Below are 20239 nucleotides of genomic sequence, written 5' to 3'. Positions count from 1 at the left end.
CTCACTAGAGATCTACTCAAAAGTAATATTTTTTCATGGATGACCCAAAAAAGAGACTCGTTTCACAAAATACGACTTGTGAGACCGTCTCACATTTTTGCCCAGAAAAATTTATTCATTTGGTTCAATTACTTTGTATTCTAATGTTAATTCGACGTTCACGAAAAAAAAATATTTTTTATACAGTAAAACATATGAGGAGATTGTTGTCATTGTAACTCGTCAATGGAATGAGATTAAAAGTTAAATGGACGTCGCAGTCATTCGATTTGATATACATGACTCGTGGCTTGTTGAAGACTCGTCGAACATTTTTCATTCTATTTCTAAAATTCGACTGTTGTAACATAGATAAAAATCAACTCCATAAGTTATTTTCATGTTTCTGTGAAATTTCGGGTAAACTGATTTCTATTGGGAAAAAATGACTTGGGCCCGATTCATTAGAAGGTCCAGATCCATGAAGAAATTTCAGATTACTCATTGTTGTAGCCCAGCCCACTGTGAACTATCTCAAGCCTGCAGTCCAATATAAGCCCAATAAGGTAACTCCTAAGAGAAGTCCAGCCCACCATTGACCCTTTTAGTTCCAGAGAGAAAATACTAAAATACAATTCACACAAGGCAAAAGCGATTCTTTTCATTGGAGATTCTATTCTAAAACCCAAGTATAATGGCGAGCGGTGGAACCAGCGGAGGGGCGGCGGATGATGCAGCAGAGGAGCTCGGAAAAACCCCAAATAATAAAGGGGAGAGGATACTCGCCCCGACCCGACGCCCTGACGGAACCCTCCGAAAACCAGTTCGGATTCGGGCCGGCTATGTACCCCAGGATGAAGTCGCAATATATCAGTCCAAAGGCTTACTTGTGTGTGCACGAATAATTTTAATCTGGTTTTCTATTTACTTGTTCGAGTGTTTCTAGAGCTTTAACGTAGCTGATTTGTGGTGGGTGGCAGTGGAGGAAGGAGATGGAGGCGGTACAGGAGGTGGTGCCGCCGGGATATGATCCCGCGGCGGCGGAAGTGAAATCCAAGTCGAAATCGGCCAAGAGGAATGAGAGAAAGAAAGAAAAACGTCAGAAGGTTGATGAATTAATTATTCTTGTTCCCTTTTTTTCATTTTGATTTCCTGTACTCCCATTTGTTTTTCATTTTCTTTTGCTGGGAGAATCTTTCTTCTTATTCTGCTCGTGTTTTGTGTTTTCAGAAAAATAGTCCCTTTTTGTAAATTTTTTATTATTTTTCGCTTCTGTATTGACTACTAGTTGAACTGCTGTTCTTATGTGTACTTTTTCAAGAACACAAGTTTCAGATTCAACTATGCATTTAATTAAGTTTTTAGGTTTGACTTTGTAAGAGTTAAATGACAGTTATCCAGTTCAAGGCATTTATTGCGAAAGTGTAAAAGAAAAGTGATGTGATCGAGAAAATAAGCTGCCTTTTGACATTTTTATGGGTGTTTGCCAAATCTTTGACTTTAAGCTTGCATTTTGACAGATCCTAACGAACCCATAAAGCAACATCTTGGCGAGAATATAAGCTTGCATTTTGACAGATCCTAATATGAGCAGTTCCTAGGAAATTCTGTCTATTATTATCATAGTGAAATCAGACATCGAAATGAGTCACCCTTCAACTTGATTAGGAAGGTGCTGACATGATTAATCATTGTCTTTGCAAATAGTTTGGCAGCTCGGAGTGGATGTGTCTGTCTGTTATTTACAACATAGTTGATATTCAAATGAGAATGAGACTCGACCCTTTCTTTCGAATGTGAATGACCTGATCCGAGGTTAAATTGGAGTGTTTCTTCTGCTTTAATTACCCTAAACTTAAAGAACATGATGACAGGCTGCTCTGGACAAGGCTGATGTTTCGGAGAAAAATGACGTCCTTCCTGCTGATGGTTCCAATCACCTGCCAGAGAAGGTGGAGCCAATTGCCTCCATGATGGATGGGCTAACCCTTTCTGGAAACACTTATTTGGTTACAACACCTTCAAATCCAAACGAGTCTTCTACTCCAGAGGATCAAATTCAATATATCGATAAAAAGATTCGAGCACTGAAAAAGAAGGTAAATGCTTCTATCCTTAAAGTAAGCATTTATTTATTTATCTAGTTTTTATTCATAAACTTAAATGATCCAGTACTCACAAACAGGTTCCAGTATCGGTTATTATTATTCTACCTCTTATTCAGATTTCAGCCTGACTTGTAATCTTATTTCCAATTTCTCTGTAGATTCGGCTGACTGAAGCTCAGCAGCAGAAAACTACAGAAAAGGATATGAAACCAGAACAACTGGAGAAAATAGCCAAATTAGAAGATTGGCACGATGAGTTGAAGCTTTTGGAAGAAACGAACGCCGAGCTAACCGCATCCATGTCATGAAGCTAAGGCGGACCGTTGGTCTATTCCAATGTAAGCTCTGCAATAATAGAAATACATCATCCGATTTAGCATAACTTGTGCCTTGCCTTCCACCTGTTTCTAATTAAGTCAATATTCTCACACACATTGTTGTTTCCCTTGAATACTCATGGGAGTAAAAAACTGATTGTAAATTTAGAAATGGCGCTGCATCAATATTCGGCCCAATTGTTTTTAGATAATCAGAAGCTATTAAACATCAATTTAGTCTAAAGGTTCTCTTCTCTAATTGATAGATTTTGATTACACAATGGTTTGGAAGAAGATCAAAAATTTGTGGAAGAAGATTATGGATGATTGAATTGAATTGGAAAATTAATTTTCTAAATCTTATCATATGATTTATGATCTAATATTGTTAAAAAAAATTACAATATAAGTTATTTCAATTATTTGAAGTTGTTTCACAAATTAATTGTTTAACCTCAACATGGTATTGCGTTAGAGATGGGATATATGTCACGGTCACTCAATTCAATAATGTTCAAATGACATCAAAAGTGGTTCAAGCAAATGAAAAATATTTCTGCCAGTAGTACAACGTTGCAGTCTATTTACATGAAACTTTCCACATCACATCAAAAATTTACTTTTGCATTCCATTAGTGAAAACTCTCAAAACTCCATAAACATCATACATCATCTATAACTACTCCATAAAAAATTCCAATACAACAAAACTCATCCATCTAAAAAATCGAGTACTTCTCAGAACTTTGGTATGCAGCAGGTACCACATTTTTTAAGCACGAAACATAAAGCCAGCTATGTATCACCTCAAGTGATGGCTTCCATCTTGGGCAAGACCTTTTTCTATATCAGTCGAGGAATCCTAGGACGATTCAATATCAGAATCTTCCAAACCCTCTTTATAAACTTCAAAATCCTCTGATCTCCATCGACATACCAAGTAGAGTTTGAAAGTAGCCATTTTAATGCCCAAGAGACGCTGCAAGACAAGTGAGATATACCACCAGTCGTGTTACACAACTCCACAAGAGCCAAGCCACAAACTATAACTGCAATATTTCACCCAATTGGATGAGGAAGGCATTTTCGTGGCAAATTGTATAACAAATTCAAAAAAGGATTTCATATAATGACATCATGGTATTAATATGATCATAGTTGCTGTTGGAGCAATCATATGCAAAGGGTCAGGGTATGATTTACTGTAGCATCTTTATAAGAAAATCAAGAAAAAGCAAAGGATTTCGGGTAAACCAGTATCCGAGATGACTCAGGTGATATTGGTTTTCCTTCTTCACATATAATGAAGTCTGATACAATCTCTACCACACCTGCCACGATAAAATTTAAACAAGTAAGCCTACGCCTATATAGGAGTATAAAGTATTTGAACAAGAGTTCGACAGAAATAAACACAAAGCAGACCTTCTTTAAGCTCCACCTGAAAAAATGAAATAAAAATGAGAAACATTTATAATTATGTACAGCATTTTATGCACAATTTTTTTCAAATACAATAATTGTAAAGATATTTGCTTCATGCGGCACAACACAACACATTCTTCATTTTCCTCATTTTTTTGGGTCATGTGGCATCAATCAAAAGAAAGCTAGCTACTAGCATTATTTGTATTTGTAGAATGGACAAACATATTTCATGGAAATTTTTCGATCCTCAAAGGTGTGCATAAATAGAAGTACCACTTTCAAAGACAAGAAACAACAATTTAAGGGAATTTGCAGACAGCAGTCAGCATGACCTGTAAAAAACATAATATTAATTGCGTAAAACATTCTACTTACCTTTTCTGTTGCCACACTTCCAGTCCTCGCGAAGTCATAATCTTCGTATTCTTCAAATATTCTGAAAAAAAGGGAGAAGGTTAATCATATGTTGAAAGCTACAATTCAAATAAAATTTAAGAATCAAATTGTATGACTGGATACACATCACAAAAGTTGGCATCTTGAGAAGGTTAATCATATGTTAAGGTGTAACTAATTCTCAATTAGAAAGCTACAATTCAAATAAAACTTAAGCACCAAATTGTATAACTGGATACACATGGCATCTTGAGAAGGTTAATCATATGTTAAGGTGTAACTGCTTCTCAACTAGAAAGCTACAATTCAAATAAAACTTAAGCACCAAATTGTATAACTGGATACACATCACAAAAATCGGCATCTATCATGAACAAGTCGGTAAACCTTGAGGATACACTAACATTATGTGATCATAGAAACGTGTATTTTTTAAAAAATTTAGAGAATCACATACTAGAATTTTTTTTTAAAAAGTGACAATCAAATATTGATTCAAGCTATAACTCGCACAACACGATATTACCCTACATCCCAGATCTCCACAGCTTCTTTTACGAAAAAAAGAATATAATTCATATTTGCCAATTTTCAGGTTCAATAACAATGTGCAGAATCATCTAAAAAAATGTTGGAAGCAAAATAAAAAATACAAATAATGTTTTTCTAATGAGTAAAACATTCTGCAGTCAACTTCATGAAATACAGTTTGAGAGCATACCTTTGGACTTCTTCTTTCGGCAAACTAGTTAAAAGAATCCCAGAATCGCCACGAAGAAGCTGATTAATAGGATAAATGATGAGAAAAGTAATGACGATAAGGAATTACAAATCACTAAGAGTAGGATATAAATTATCACAAGTATATGTGCAAAGAGATAGAAAATTAGCATGTTATACAGAAGTGGCAAAATACATAACAGGAAGCACAAAGAAAGGATCGTGCTACCTTAGAAATCTTGTGAAGGCGAGGTTTAATTTCATCTGAAATAGATCTACCCAAAGCAACTTGCATAACTTTGTTTGATCCTAGGAAAAATCTGGGACAAAGTCAAAAAACCCATATTCATATAAAGCCCAAAAACACAAGTTGTAACAGAAAAGAATCCTGATCAAAGGGTATATCCGCCTGTCAGGGTCAGTACATCAATTCTAAGGGACAATCGAGGGGTGATCATGAAACCATCATCAATCAGAAGTAAAGGGTAGGTAGAATGCAGGGATATAAAACCTAACAGAGGTTTCAAAAGAATTTAAAGCCAATAATAAATAAGAACTAAACGGAGGCCAAAACAAATGACATCATTCGCGAAATGACAGGTTATCAGACTAGCTAGCTTTCGATGGAGCTTTTCATTTTTCCTACTCAAGTTTAACCAAACCACCACCAAAATTTTGAAGCCGGAGAGTGCAGTCTAGGGGCTATAAAACAAGAACATCCAGGCAGAATCTCATGAAATTTAATCTAGAGGACATACAAATTTCTGAAAAACAGGAAGGTAGTCTTCGATAAGCTAAATACTGGAATACTGACAACTACAATAAATCCCTGCATAAATCAGCTACACAATGACTCAGTAGCGGAAGCAATAAATTACATCTAAAATATCTGTTCTCACTGACCAAAAATATGTGCAAAATTCAAGTATAGAAAATAACTTTAGTTTTATGATTATACAACGGGAAGTTCCAGCAATTCATTCTTAGAATGAAATTCAACATATTCATCTATCCCATAGGACCACAAAAGTCACGGGAAAAAACAAAATTTAACCTGCTCGAAGACTTGAGCCGTTCTCTGAAATCCTTGAACTTGATATTCCTCATATTATCGAAAGTGAAAACGTACACCGAATCGAACTTCTCGATTGCTTCTCGTATCGAATTCACTACATTTTCTTTCTGCATTCTCCCCTTCTTCTTCGTCTTTGACAATGTCACTGCACAATTAATCTTTAGAAATTAAAGAAAAATCATCCGTAAACCACATTTTTCTTCGAAAAACGTCCTTCAAACCTTCGAATCATGACATCGGTAAGAAATCTCAGTAAGAAAACATGGTTTGAAAAAACGACAAACCTGCCCTATTGCGCTTCGATTTCGGCATCTTCTGAGGAGCCCTAGACAGCGAGAGAGACGAGCAGCAAAGGGAGATGTTTGTTACTTCAAACCCAACTTCATTTAATTTGCCCATGCAAATTGGGCCTCAGAAGTAATTTATGGGCCAGGCAATTGTTTAGCTCCCCGAACGGCCCATATTTTGTTGATAGGGCCCCTTTTACCCACTATATAACAAATTAATAGCCAGAATTTTAAATACAAACTTTGAATGAAATTGTTGATTAAAATTAATTCACTCACTCTCATGAAAAAGCTTAGTCAGGTGAAAAGAAGTCAAGTGCAAAAAGTTGAAAGAATTGAATAAATTCTAGAAAACCATGAGGGCAAGGATAGGGAGTCAACAATGTACATCTGAGACCATATCCAAATCTAGCTACCTATTACAAAAACATCTCAAATAATTACAATTTCACTCAAAATGTTTTGCAACACCCCAATCCAAGCAAAACTATCACAACAAGCTACAAATGATCAAACAAACACAAGAAGAAAATAAAAAAATAAATATACACGAAGAGTTGTCTCTTCTTCACTAATCTTCTGCCACAACTGTATTCCACACCCCATTCCATTTAAATTTGTTTTGATGATGTTTGAATCATCCTGATATATGAAGAGAGGACAAATAGTAATCCTCGATCCTTACAAACATCATGCAGGTAACAAAGAAGGCCTCGTTCCTGGTGGTGCACTGAGAGCATCATCATGATCAATACTAGTAACAAAGAAGGCCTCGTTCCTGGTGGTGCACTGAGAGCATCATCATGATCAATACTAGTTTCAGGTCGGATACTTGGGGGGTTTTCTGGAAAAAAACGGAAAGGAGTCGTCATGAAGTAAAATGCACAATCTGAACTACATGGAACTTGCTCCTAAGAAATTCAAGAGAAATAGTCGCAGAAAAAGTGTAAAAAGGTTCGATCTTGATCTTCTGAAGCAATGTACACATACCCAGAGGTGGCTGTAATATTTACCTTGTTTCTTCAAGTTCCGAGTGGCAGGCCAATAAAATGTGGAGATACAGGACTGAGAAAAGTTGGAGATTGCTTCTTGACAAATGGATGCTCGAACAGCTGAGCTGCAGTGGGTCGATCATCTGGGTTAACTTGCAAGCATTTGAGGATAAAATCTTGAGCATCTCTTGATAAGTTACTAGGTAGAGGGGGAAGTTCTCCCCTGCCAATCCTAAACAATGCCTGCATCTGCAACCAAAAGAACACTTATTTCAAACCAATCAAAACTTTATAACTCATGATACTAGTTCAAATGAACATTATGGAGTGAAAGTCGACAAAAGAAATAAACAAAGAAAGGGAATATCAAGGATAAGTTCCTAAAGCGATGCTATTACCTTCAAATGTGAAATTGACAAACCAGCCTGTACCTTTAAAACAATGTTTTTTCGTTGTTTTAGTGAAGAGCATTTAGGATATTTATGATTGCCAAATATTATTGTCATTAGTTTCCGGAGTCAGATCTGGCAAGACTGAGCCTTAAGAAGCTAGTTTCATGTTTCATTGATATTCAGGCGATATCATCAGGCTTATAAATAGATCAAGCTTTTTATAGGGACTGACTGATGAAGCCCTACACAATTGAAGTTTCAAGGTGATTATGTGTTGGAATACTTCAATGAGTATGACGTAATCCAGATCTGGAAACAATTACAAAGTAGTCAATTCACTTGTATCTTTAAAGTTCATTCCTTGTCACATTTCTTATCACCGATCATGCTTTTTTTCTTTAAACATCTCAACTGGAGTTAAATTCAATATTTGCACTTCAGATGTGCATGATCAATGACAGCCTCCTGCCAGGAGACAACAGTAAAAGATTGTAATGCATCTGAAAAAAATGAACACTGACACAGTTGATTACGGTAAAAGTCATTATCACAACTTTGAATCAAGATATCAGAAACAAACAAGGAAAACAGATATGCAAATGCTGGTATAATTTCTAATTACTTCCATTACGAGAAGGGGCAGAAATGCACTGTAGTTTTGTAAGGATGAAGATGCCAATAACGAGATACTTAGAAAATTTAAAACTCACTCTTGTGCTATAGTACATCTAAGAGATGGTACAAACCACATCCCTTCTTGGAACCATAGAATTTTATTGGGCCAGATTTGTTGGTGTCATGGAATGATCACTAAGCTTCATTCACAAACATGGTCTCCTCTTTCGGTGAGTTGCACATAATTAATATAAGCATGATAATTGACTAATTACAACATTCTAAATTTGAAGCTAAAAATTAAAACGCATCATGTTATAGCTTCTTTAAATGCATGTCCATACCCCTTCCAAGTGAGAGTAAGGAATTTGACCAGTTAACATCTCCAACACAGTGCAACCAAGGCTCCATATGTCAGCAGCACGACCATATCCATGGTTCCTTCTGTTCACGACCTGACATGACATCAAGTTTCAATTTTTCTACTCATGGAAATTTTATGTTTTACACTGTGCATATGAAATGCATATCAAGAAGGAGAAACTCTCTCCTCCTTTCCATTGAAGCAGTTTTTCCAAGAGATGAGTAGTCTAAGCTGGGGTGGACGTATAAAGCTCTTCTATGACTAGAACTACTTAATCTTACTTACAATCTGTACTCTAAGATTAACGAAGTAAAAAAAGGGTAGATAAACAAGAAGTGCAGTTTGGAGAATAAGGTGAATGTGGAACTGCATGTTTATGAAGGAGTTCATTTTTTCTTTCCTGCGGGAAATAATTTAAAATTTTGATTGATAAAGCAAGTAACGTTTGATGGAGCAACAAAATATACCTCAGGAGCCATCCAATATGGCGTCCCTTTGCAAGATTTGATGTCATTCATTTTGGTTGCCTGGGAGAACACGTAAAGGAACCTTTATGAGTATCTAAAATGAAACAGAGAAGGGGTGATCATCATTTATACCCAAGAAACTAACCTTTGCCAATCCAAAGTCTGCCAATTTCACAAAACCACTCACATCCACCAATATATTGGCACATTTTATATCCCTTGAAAAGGAAAGGAAACAGAGTTCAATAAGCAAAAAATAGAGAACAATCTCTCAGAAGTCTTAATATTTCACAATATACACCACTTGACTATAATCTGAATCATTGCAAAAATCTGTAAATACGCGAATAATTATTAATTTTTCCAAACATTCAAAGATGGGGGAGACAAGAAAGAAAAGACAATAAATAATTTCCCAATTCAACAAAAATTTCAAGAGGTTTTAAAAGAACATTCACATGCATTGGCAAGAAAATTAAGTCACTAGATTTAAAAAGGTGGAGAGAAAAATCGTGCCCATAGGATGAAAAAAGTAAAAGAAGAAACCATATCCACTATACCCTAAAGAAAAAGATTATTGGTTTCACCTGTGGACCACATTTCGACAATGAAGATAATTCAACCCACTCAAAATCTGCCTCGTGTATGCAGAGACTTGGGAGTCTCGTAACCGATACTTTTGGTATAGTTTTGCAAGTGAACCTTTGGTTACAAGCTCAAGAAAGATATATAATTTTGCGTCATCCTGAAAAAAATATTGTGTTACAACCAAAATGGAAACCCTGGAACCACCAATACTAGTAAGTAAGATACTAGATGCTTATGAATAAAAATGTCCCCATTTAAAGAGAAGTCATGCCTTGTCAGTACCAAGGTATCGAACAATGTTCTCGTGTTGAAATTGACTTAGAAGAGATATCTCCTGTAAAATAAACATAGCATAACGTATCATTCAAATAGTTTACATTATTAGCAAATTTGGTGCATTTAGGCACATGTCCAGTTTTTTAAACACCAGAACATCACAAATTAATGAATTATTCTCACCTGTTCGAGTTGATAAAGGCTTTGCTGGCCTTGGCTACCGTTGTCTAGTAAAGACACCTCCTTCACAGCAAAAAAGACTCCATCACTGCAGTGATGGAGAAAAGGAATCGTAAGGAACTGACAGAAATTACACCGACATGCTTTTTTGTTTATCCAAGCTTACAAAGGGGTTATTTTGTTTTCAATGTAAGCGTCCCTCCAATAACATGCAACAACAAGACACACATTCATGGGATCTGCTGAACTTTCTTAGATAAAAAGAGAAATGATAAGACTGGGCCAAATTTAGTCAACAGAGTTAAGCTCATGTTCAGGGTTCTTGAGTTTTCGATACTTCTCATATCAAATTGCTAGCATGACGAGTTAAACTCATATTCCTCTTTCACAGCATTATTGATCTAATTAAAGGCTTGATACAAAAGTCCCCAACAAATTCTGTGTTTGGTGAGGTGCCAACACCTCTATCACAAAATTATACACATCTCTCTCACAACCTATTCATGATATAATAGACCTGGTTCGGCAATGAAAACTTCTCAGGTGCTATATTCTTGTGTGCTACACCTCATTCAAGTTTCTCACGCTTATAGATTTCTGTCCATATGCATTTTACTAGTGCTTTGAAGAAATTATTCACACATCCTAAATTGACATGCTATTCTTAGATCTTAAACCATAATGTAACTGGTAGAGCAGCAATCAAAGTAATATTGATTCAATAGAATACTGCAGAACAATAAGCCCGTGTCATAAAAACACTTACTCGGTAAACCCTTCATACACTGTTCCAAATGATCCACTTCCGAGGAAATCACCCTTCTGCCAAGACGTAATATTGCACCTGAATGAACCATTAGGCGAGACAGTATAATCATTTACCCTGGTCAAGCCAACAGGTTTGCCATCATCATCATCATCATTCGATGAATCTGAACACAGCACCGCACTAGCTCCAATATCTCTTTTCACAACCACCACGCTCTCATCTTTCAGCACATGGATATTTATCCTTTCAACTCCCTCGTTTTCTTCAAGTTCATCAACCGAATGGTTAAACACTTCTCGCCCTGAACCACATCCCAGATCATCTTGAGGACCAAATGATCTAACCATATCCCAACTAGAGCTCATATTGTCCACAACAGTTCTTGTCAACACCGGCGGAGGAGCCAGTTTTGGTGGTCTAATGCCTTTAATCCCCGAACCACCATTAAGCACCACCTTACCACTTCTCACTCCGTTTTCACAAACTTCATCCACCTTAAATTCACAATTACTCAAATTCGACCCAAACCCATTCTTGAATCCACCACCACTACTAACCCCAACCCCAACCCCAACCCTAACCCTAGATCCAAAACCCTTCTCCAACTCATCAACATCCTGCACACCACCAAGCCTCAGAGTCCTCACATTACCAGACGGCGATAGACTCTTCCGAGCCTCCCACGCTGACAAGGGGATGGAAAAATCATCGAGACCTACTCCAAGGCGCTGGAAAATCTGATCTACCTCTCCCTCATTTCCTTCAACGCGGAAGCTGGTCTGATCGGAGATCGGCGTAACGTCAAGCGATCTGGACTTGTAAACAGATCGATCTTCTGATGAAATCGTAGAATAGGAGCTCGAACCCGCGTCGTAGTCTATATTCTTCACAGCGTTCCGGCGGTCAAGCCTTCGGGGCCGCGGCTTCTGCTTGGAGTTGGTCATCGTTCCTTCATACTCTCAGTCCTCCTCCTTCTCTCTCTATACACATAGACCGCAATATCCGGTGTGCGTATAGGTTAACGTGTGTGCGTGAAAATATCGGCGGAGACAGCTGAATTTCGTTGACAGCTTTTGAGCTCTGTCACGGTGACGAACTTTCCGTACTTTGTTTCTTTTCTTTAGTTTAAGTGGCTGGCGTCTGTAGTAAAGTTTGACCTTTGACTTTAAAAAAGGGTAAATATGGAGAAAATTCCAGGAGTTGCCACGTGGCGATAAGGTAGGATGGAAAAGGCCAAATAGATGTGGTATGAGTTTTTAATGCATTCGGCAGGTTTTTGAGTTTAATTTAAATTCAATTATGTTTGCAAATTTTATTCTTTAACTATAATATCATAAATCCCTTCTTTATTTTATTTCATAAAAAATAATAATTTAATAAAACATTGACAAACATTGTCACAAAGAATTTAAAACATGCCTATTGTTGGTAATAATATAGATATAACTTTTTGCATATGATCGACCGAAGTGACGTCTATTAAATTTCAAAAATATCATTTCATCTGTGCTCAAATAGATGCGATCATTATCATATCAACTTTATATATAAATTTTTATATTGAATTACAAGCTAATGTGGTTTTCATTTTTACAGGCTGGAAATTGATTGGGCCGAAAATGATGTGATCTTAAGTATGGGTGGATTGGGCCTGGTTCCATTAGTTTCAACAAATTAATAAATGGATTGAAGAATTGGGCCAACAAGTAATGTAGATCCAGATCATGGACAAAACTGTTTTGCTTCTCACATTTATTTTCCTTGAAAATTTCATGGAAATCACAAGATTTGGATTATCCTTATATACAACCTTAAAAAAAACCCTGATTTAGAACAAAGAAAAGAGTGAGTTTTTTTGAGATGGTCACAACATATTTAGTATGAAAGGTAATATGTTATGAGACAGTCTCAAGAATCTTTATCTGGGGGATGGTCAACCTTACCCAAATAAGATATTTGTCTTACAAAATACGACTCGTGTGACTGTCTCACATAAGTTTTTGTTAATATATTTTACATAAAAAATAACATTTCTCATAGGTCGGATTGTATAAGAGATTTGTTTTTACGAAATTGACATATAAGAGGATATCACAAGAGTTTTTGTATAAAGAAAAAACAAAGTTACATAATGTAAGCATAAGAGACTAAACTTACAATTTTCTTGAGAATTTTGATAATAATTATATCTATTATATTATAAGTTTTAAAAAAATATTTTATCTCCATAAAAGGGGATGACTAGTTACTATTAGATTTCCCTCTAGGTGAGCAAATTGGCTTAAATAAATTGTCTAGGATTGAATTTTGGTGGCCAAATGAGGACTGATTAGCGGCGGTCATATGTTACGGCCTACGCCTAACATAGGGTATTGATAGTTCTTTACTCATGGGATAATCTACCTCTAAGATATAATTTAAAAACAAGCATTTATATAAAAGCCAATATTATTTAAATTAAGTTGGATCGATAGTAGTCTACTTGAAATTCATTTTCAGAAAGAATTATTTTTTTGAATATTAATTAGTTTATCGAAGTATTGACTAGGTTTATGTTTCCTCTACAAATTAGATTTATTTATCTCAAGGATTTAGTATCGTAGTGTGATAATTGTCTCTGCTAAGATAGAAATCGAAATGTGGAGCTCAAAGCTGTTGCACAGTTTAAAATATCGAGGATTAGTTATCCTAACTGCAAATTTTGATAAATTGACACTTGTTCGGTTCTGTATTAATTATTTAAATCTACAATGAAGATGCCATTATTGTTGTAACGAGAAGGATAAATTTCTTATTAATTATTCATAGACATTGGAGTCACCAAGTGTAAGAAATTATGACACATTATTATGAAAATTCAAAAGAAAAATTAAAAACGTGTGTCAACAATGGCGACGGCTATCGCACACATCTTTTGACAAAACCTTTACGTAAGCCGCCTCAACTTTGGAAAATTTGAGGAGTGCACGTCTCTTCTTTTGAACTCTTAAAGCTCCCTCAAACTCATTGATGGTATGAGTTTACCTATAAATACCGAAGGCATTGAGGCCCCTAGATACACAATCTCATACAGAATAATACACCATCTATAGAGAGAGTGGAGTGTTTAGAAGGCTTCAATCGGAGGAAAATCAGAAGAATTACAGATGATTCAATGGCCGGAGGTAACGCTCGATTTAGCTTCCGCATATTTGATTTTTATGTTTATATACGTGCAAAAACATGATTTTTAGAGAAAATCTCTAACATTTGGTATCAGAGCAAGGTTATACCTCTGCCTTGAAAATTTGTTTTCTGAAAAATAATCGATATCATAAAATTTCTTTTGAAGTTTTTGTATAAGAACTTACATGTTCTCGATTGCACCTTGAAGTTCTTCTTTGAAGTCTTGAAGATTATAATTGATTCTCGAATTTTTATATGAAATGAGAAATTTTGTTTCGGAAGGAAAACTTGCAGAAAACTCTGAAATGTTGAAGAAGAACAATTGTGCATGAAGACTTGCATATAATGAATAATACATATTAACGTGTATGCATTTAAGATTTAAGAACCTACACAAATTAAATGTCATTCAATTTTCCTTTCAAATGTGTCAGGCAATGAATTCATTTTCCTATTATTATTATTATTATCATTTTTAATAGTAATAATAAATGAAATTGAAATGGACATGTCAATTACTACAAATAAAATCAAGAATGACATTTGGTAAGGTTTCGGTTTCCAATACTGTAGTGATGGTTTTCAGTGATTTGAAATTTAAATACAAATTGTATTATATGTATAATTCGGTATACATATAACATTTGATCAAATAATTTGTACACATTAAAATAATTCCAAATTCGAAGTAATTTCTAATACATGTTTAGAAATTATTTTTGCATGTTAGATAATGTCAAGTATTACGGATAAGTGTTTGATTTGTACATGCAAATTTAATATTGTGTTTGCATTTATTTTTGAAATTTAAATGTAAATTGTATTGAAAAATATTTTGAAAATCAATATTCACATTATGTTCATATTAAATTATATTGAGATGAACATATCAAGTAAGATGTGAATATAATAAAATATTTCAGATATTCACAAATGAACAAATAATCCTCACTTTATCACTACTCTGATAAAAGAGAAAAACTGATGAGGAGCCCACATTTTGATCCTCACTTTATCACTACTCTGATTGAAGAGAAAAACCGATGAGGAAAGTATTTGTTCATATTAAGTAAAATTGTGAACATAAAGTTATTTAATGAAAAATTTTGGCTTATTAAGATTCACATAAATATGGATAATTAAGTTGAATAATAATTATAAAGTGACGTAAGAAAACATGATCTGAGGGAGTTCTTCATAGATCAGTTTAAACTGCATTGACTAGCCACTGGTCTCCCTGAAGAATGATGCTCTGACTAGGAGTTGGGTATTTAAAGGGCCTTAACACTACCTATCTTTCCTGGGAGCACTCTTGGAAAGTGTTGATTGTGTTACTAAATATTATTATATAAAGATTTAAGTAAAGTCAAAATTTTTGTCAAGTGATCCGTATAATTTTAAATAATTAAGGTTTAGCCACAACACCCTTAATTATGAGAAATTATACATTAAGTCAGATTTGGATCACATTAAGGGCATTTATGAAGCATAATAAAATAAGATTGTCTAGTGATCCGTATAATTTTAAAAAATTTAGGTTTAGCCACAGCACCCTTAATTATGAGAAATTATACATTAAGTCGGTTAAGGATCACATAAAGGACATTTATCTAGTGATCCGTATAATTTTAAATAATTAAGGTTTAACCACAGTACCCTTAATTATGAGAAATTATACATTAAGTCGGTTAAGGATCACATAAAGGATATTTATAAAATCAAAATTTATGTCTAGTGAACCGTCTAATTTTAAGTAATTAAGGTTTGGCCACATCACCCTTAATTATGCAAAATTATACATTAAGTGGGCTGAGATCACATGAAAGACATTTATTAAGAGCATAAATATTTAAAAAATTTGTGATTCAATGTCTTAGTGATTCGTAAAATTTTAATTTATTAAAGAATATCTGTAGCATCTTTAATTGAATTAAATTATACATTTTTAATCACATTTAGTTATGAGAGACATAAATTACATAAAATTATTCATCATTTTGATAATACCTTGAGATGAATAACTATGAAGAATAAATATTTTATGCATAAAGAATTTAATATCCTAGTGATTCGTATGATTTTAATTAATTGAAGAATAGCCACAACATCTTTGATTAAATTAAAATTATACATAAATTATGAAAATCACATTTGGTTATAAGAGATATAAATTGTAATTAATTATATTTGAACATTGAAATTTATCCCACAAGAAATTTCGTTATGTTAAATATAATTAATTAGGATACAATATTGAATTATTTTCTTAATTTATCCACATGGTAAGAATTGAATATAATTCAATAGTTATATCATTAAGTTGTATGAATTTAATTGAATTAAAAATTCAGTCCACAGACAATTTTTATGTCAGTGATTCATATGTAAATCATGATTTACATGGGTAAAACATGATATAAGGTTTATTGCTTCATTTAATAACATTAGCATGTATTCATTAAATTTGCAGCATATTGCTATTACTCTGATATTAATTTATTGAGAATGACTTGATTAGTGAGAGCGATCAAATTCAGAATATTGATCATTATGATGCTCATTCATCCACACAAGTTATATATAGTGATTGATATTCACAACATTCTCCAATTAATAGGTGTATTGTGAAACCAATCATATAAATTCCTTAAAAATTTGGTTCAGTTGCCATTTATTTTTAGATGAGTCTTCAAACAAATAAAGTCTCATTAGGCAACATCGAACAACATAAAGAATTCATCTCTAGTGATCATGAATATTTAATATTTCAAGATTAAGAAAACGATATGGATTGAAACATGTCTCACATTAGTGGTATTTCAGGTTTTACAATGTTATTTCTTCATTAAGTTTTGTTGAGAACATTGTGAGCCATTATGAATATCAGAAGGTTAGTAAGAGCTTAATTATTATCAGAGTAATATAAGTATTTGATCACTAAAAAGCTGCAAAATGTTTTGGGATACCTTTATGGTATTAAAGTTTTACATGCTTATGTGAGATGAATTGACAATTTGGAAAGTGATTTGCTACTTCCACTGTTGAGTCAAAATTCGTTATTGAAGCACTATTATATGGTGTATTTTAAGGAGTTTCATTATGAGCTTAGAATTATGGATTCTATGTCTAAGCCATTAAGATTATATTACTGCAATTCAGTTATGGTCTTTGTGACTAAAACGGTGGTCGAATTAAGTATATCGACATAATGTATTTTAAACCGTTGGAGAACGTGTTAATAAAGTGGTCATTGAACACGTTAGCACCGAATTGATGATCTTTTAACTTAAAGGCATGCAAATTTCAGATGTTAAAGGATCATATGGTAATTACGGATGGATTTGATTCCATAATAAATTTATGTTATATACATTTGGTTTTGATAATGAAACGCATTCAGTTATGATATTTCTCATATTCAGTTATGTACATATTCAGTTATCTTGAGAAAAATATCAATAAAGTTGGACCTCGAATAAACATAAGGTTTATTCATTAAGTTATACAGATTTGAGAGACATAATGCATTGTAATACATGGAAGATAATATTCGTTTTAAGATGACCTATCGCCATGATTCATGTATTTTGTTTTCTCCTATGGTAAAAGAGATATATGTGTCAAGTGGGAGAATGTAAGAAATTATGACACATTATTATGAAAATTCAAAAGAAAAATTAAAAACGTGTGTCAACAATGGCGACGGCTATCGCACACATCTTTTGACAAAACCTTTACGTAAGCCGCCTCAACTTTGGAAAATTTGAGGAGTGCACGTCTCTTCTTTTGAACTCTCAAAGCTCCCTCAAACTCATTGATGGTATGAGTTTGCCTATAAATACCGAAGGCATTGAGGTCCCTAGATACACAATCTCATACAGAATAATACACCATCTATAGAGAGATTGGAGTGTTTAGAAGGCTTCAATCGGAGGAAAATCAGAAGAATTACAGATGATTCAATGGCCGGAGGTAACGCTCGATTTAGCTTCCGCATATTTGATTTTCATGTTTATATACATGCAAAAACATGATTTTTAGAGAAAATCTCTAACACCAAGTTTATGAGTTAGGATGTTAAATTAATTTTGGGTCAATCCATAGTGTTGATCGACTATTCTTGATATTTTTCAGTTGTCCAAATCTCCGAGCGTCGATTATTGCTTGCTTTAATGGTAGATCATTCGTACGATGGACGAAGTATTAAAATTAATAAGTATATGTGTTTAAATAATTACTTAAAATTATTGATATAATGAATATATTTAATTATTATATAAAAAAAATTTATATCATTTGAGATCGATCATCTATAAACAATGATAATAATCTTGCGATCAGTTTCATTTATTTATCATTGCATTCGATATATTGATTAGTGGAACTGATACTAATAAAGAAGAATAGAAAAAGATATTAAAAAATGATAAATTATTCGTTTATAAAATTTTTAAAGAATAAATAAATATTATTATTTTAATTAAATGAAAATTTGATTAAGAAAATTAATTATTTTTTGAACATTTTAAAAAATATGTATACTAAATATCTAATTAAATAATAATAATAATAATAATAATAATAATAATAATAATAATAATAATAATATCAATATATAGACATTCAATATACAAAAAATTCACGACGAAATTTTTTATTAAAAAGTTGAAAAACGTAATATTATATAAAACTTTATAATTTATTTAATATTTTAGAAAGTATGGAAAAATCAATTTATAAAAGTAATACAAAACTCAAAACCGTAATTGAAATCAAATGAATTGATACAAATTAAAAATGCAAACAATAATATTCCATTTTTTTTAAAAAAATTATCTATTATAGTCTAATTATAAAATATATTATATAAAAGACGATTTCGACCGGAGTAGTTTTGCAAACAGATATTCAATTTGAAAATAAAAATAGTTAATCTAATTCCTGATGATTAAAATACCAATACTTAGATAAGTGAAAAAATAAAGTTGTCTTTTGATTGGAGCAATATTCGAAGAATATAATGAATTTTAAATTCTTATAATATAATAAAATTTTTACATTTTGCAAGTGTTGTCTAAAAAATAATCATAAAATTCATTACAAGGGTTCTGTTATGTTTTAATTTTTTCCCGTAACATATTTTTTTTTTGTATAATCAAAACGTGAATTAATTAAGGAAATTAAAGACGGGATAATTGGGCTTACGTGTATATATAATATAATAATGAATATTAAATTAATTAATTATTGTTTTGAGTGTTTTCTTAATGAAGAGCCAAAGTTGAGAGAATTACCTGCGGCGACGTTTGCTCTTCCACAAGTCAACTCTACACCAAAAAAGTCAGATATTGGATCCATCCAATCAGCTACGGAAGCTTGTCCTTGAAATTTTTTATAGGATGGGATGAGTGAGTCAAACCAAAGCAAGTCCAATTTACCTTGCAATTTTGTTAGCATTTTTCCAGGATTAATTAATTTATATCGTTTTTCTTATAATAAGAAATCGAGTGTGAAAGGAATATTTTATTCTTAATTAATCTTTGAATTTTATTTAATTTGAAATATAAGTTTTTTGCATTCCTAGACTTGTTTGACCTAATCTAATCATGTCCGTTTATGATCAACAGTTCCTTGCAGAGTGGTTATAAGATAAAGAATCGACACTCTCATTTTTTAATATGGGGAGGGATATATGTTATAAGATTAGGTCTCTTGTGAAACTATCTTACGTATTTTCATTCGTGAGACGAATTAACTCTTCTCATATTTATAATAAAAAATAATTTCATGAGTGACCCAAATATCCGTATCACAAAATCGAACAACGAAACTATCTCACATGAGTTTTGTGATGTTATAATTAGGTCTCGAATCCGAGATCTCATCCCACATTATAACGCCAAATAAGTTACTAAGTTCTATGAATTGTAACTAATAAGGAAGATATCAAAAAGCAAAGGTTGATGGGAAAAAAAAAGTTCTATGAATTGTAGAAATTATTATATTGAATATGGAGAAGCATGTAGCTTCCTCTTGGTATTTAACCATAAGATCCATACGTATTTTATTAGTTTAAAATTTTGTATCCTAGCTTCATGCATGGTCGATCCAAGACCCATAG

The 20239-nt window shown here is 33.2% G+C and overlaps 3 protein-coding genes across 5 annotated transcripts; 1 reads left to right on the top strand and 2 right to left on the bottom strand.

The window, feature by feature from the left end:
- The first annotated feature begins 605 nt into the window (after positions 1 to 605).
- Positions 606 to 2602, top strand: LOC140840632 (partner of Y14 and mago-like). Its single transcript, XM_073207815.1, has 4 exons — positions 606 to 868; positions 960 to 1085; positions 1854 to 2078; positions 2246 to 2602. Exons 1-4 carry the CDS (start codon positions 674 to 676, stop codon positions 2393 to 2395), a joined length of 696 nt encoding a protein of 231 aa, XP_073063916.1. The 5' UTR covers positions 606 to 673; the 3' UTR covers positions 2396 to 2602.
- Positions 2603 to 2935: 333 nt separating this feature from the next.
- Positions 2936 to 6572, bottom strand: LOC140841960 (uncharacterized). The gene is made up of 8 exons (XM_073209722.1): positions 6308 to 6572; positions 6003 to 6168; positions 5178 to 5268; positions 4950 to 5008; positions 4208 to 4268; positions 3830 to 3845; positions 3659 to 3735; positions 2936 to 3383 (listed from the first exon to the last, which is right to left on the bottom strand). The coding sequence occupies exons 1-8, from the start codon at positions 6420 to 6422 to the stop codon at positions 3267 to 3269; spliced, it is 702 nt and encodes a 233-aa protein (XP_073065823.1). The 5' UTR covers positions 6423 to 6572; the 3' UTR covers positions 2936 to 3266.
- Positions 6573 to 6684: 112 nt separating this feature from the next.
- LOC140841959 (mitogen-activated protein kinase kinase kinase 1-like) lies at positions 6685 to 12075 on the bottom strand. Of its 3 annotated transcripts, XR_012120291.1 has the most exons (10): positions 10951 to 12075; positions 10188 to 10272; positions 10000 to 10062; positions 9728 to 9885; positions 9286 to 9358; positions 9141 to 9200; positions 8654 to 8764; positions 7324 to 7551; positions 7082 to 7154; positions 6685 to 7022 (listed from the first exon to the last, which is right to left on the bottom strand). XR_012120291.1 is itself a non-coding variant. In XM_073209719.1 (9 exons), exons 1-8 carry the CDS (start codon positions 11895 to 11897, stop codon positions 7333 to 7335), a joined length of 1716 nt encoding a protein of 571 aa, XP_073065820.1. In that variant the 5' UTR covers positions 11898 to 12075; the 3' UTR covers positions 7017 to 7154; positions 7324 to 7332. The 3 variants fall into 3 exon arrangements, 2 of the variants coding, with proteins under 2 accessions (XP_073065820.1, XP_073065821.1); XM_073209719.1 differs by having other exon boundaries at positions 7017 to 7154; XM_073209720.1 differs by lacking the exon at positions 6685 to 7022 and having other exon boundaries at positions 7085 to 7221.
- Positions 12076 to 20239: the final 8164 nt, after the last annotated feature.

This window comes from Primulina eburnea, chromosome 9, assembly GCF_022965805.1.
Source record: "Primulina eburnea isolate SZY01 chromosome 9, ASM2296580v1, whole genome shotgun sequence".
NCBI classification, from domain to species: domain Eukaryota; kingdom Viridiplantae; phylum Streptophyta; class Magnoliopsida; order Lamiales; family Gesneriaceae; genus Primulina; species Primulina eburnea.
The sequence above is the reverse complement of the archived record's forward strand: the minus strand, read 5'-3'. Positions and strand labels throughout refer to the sequence as shown.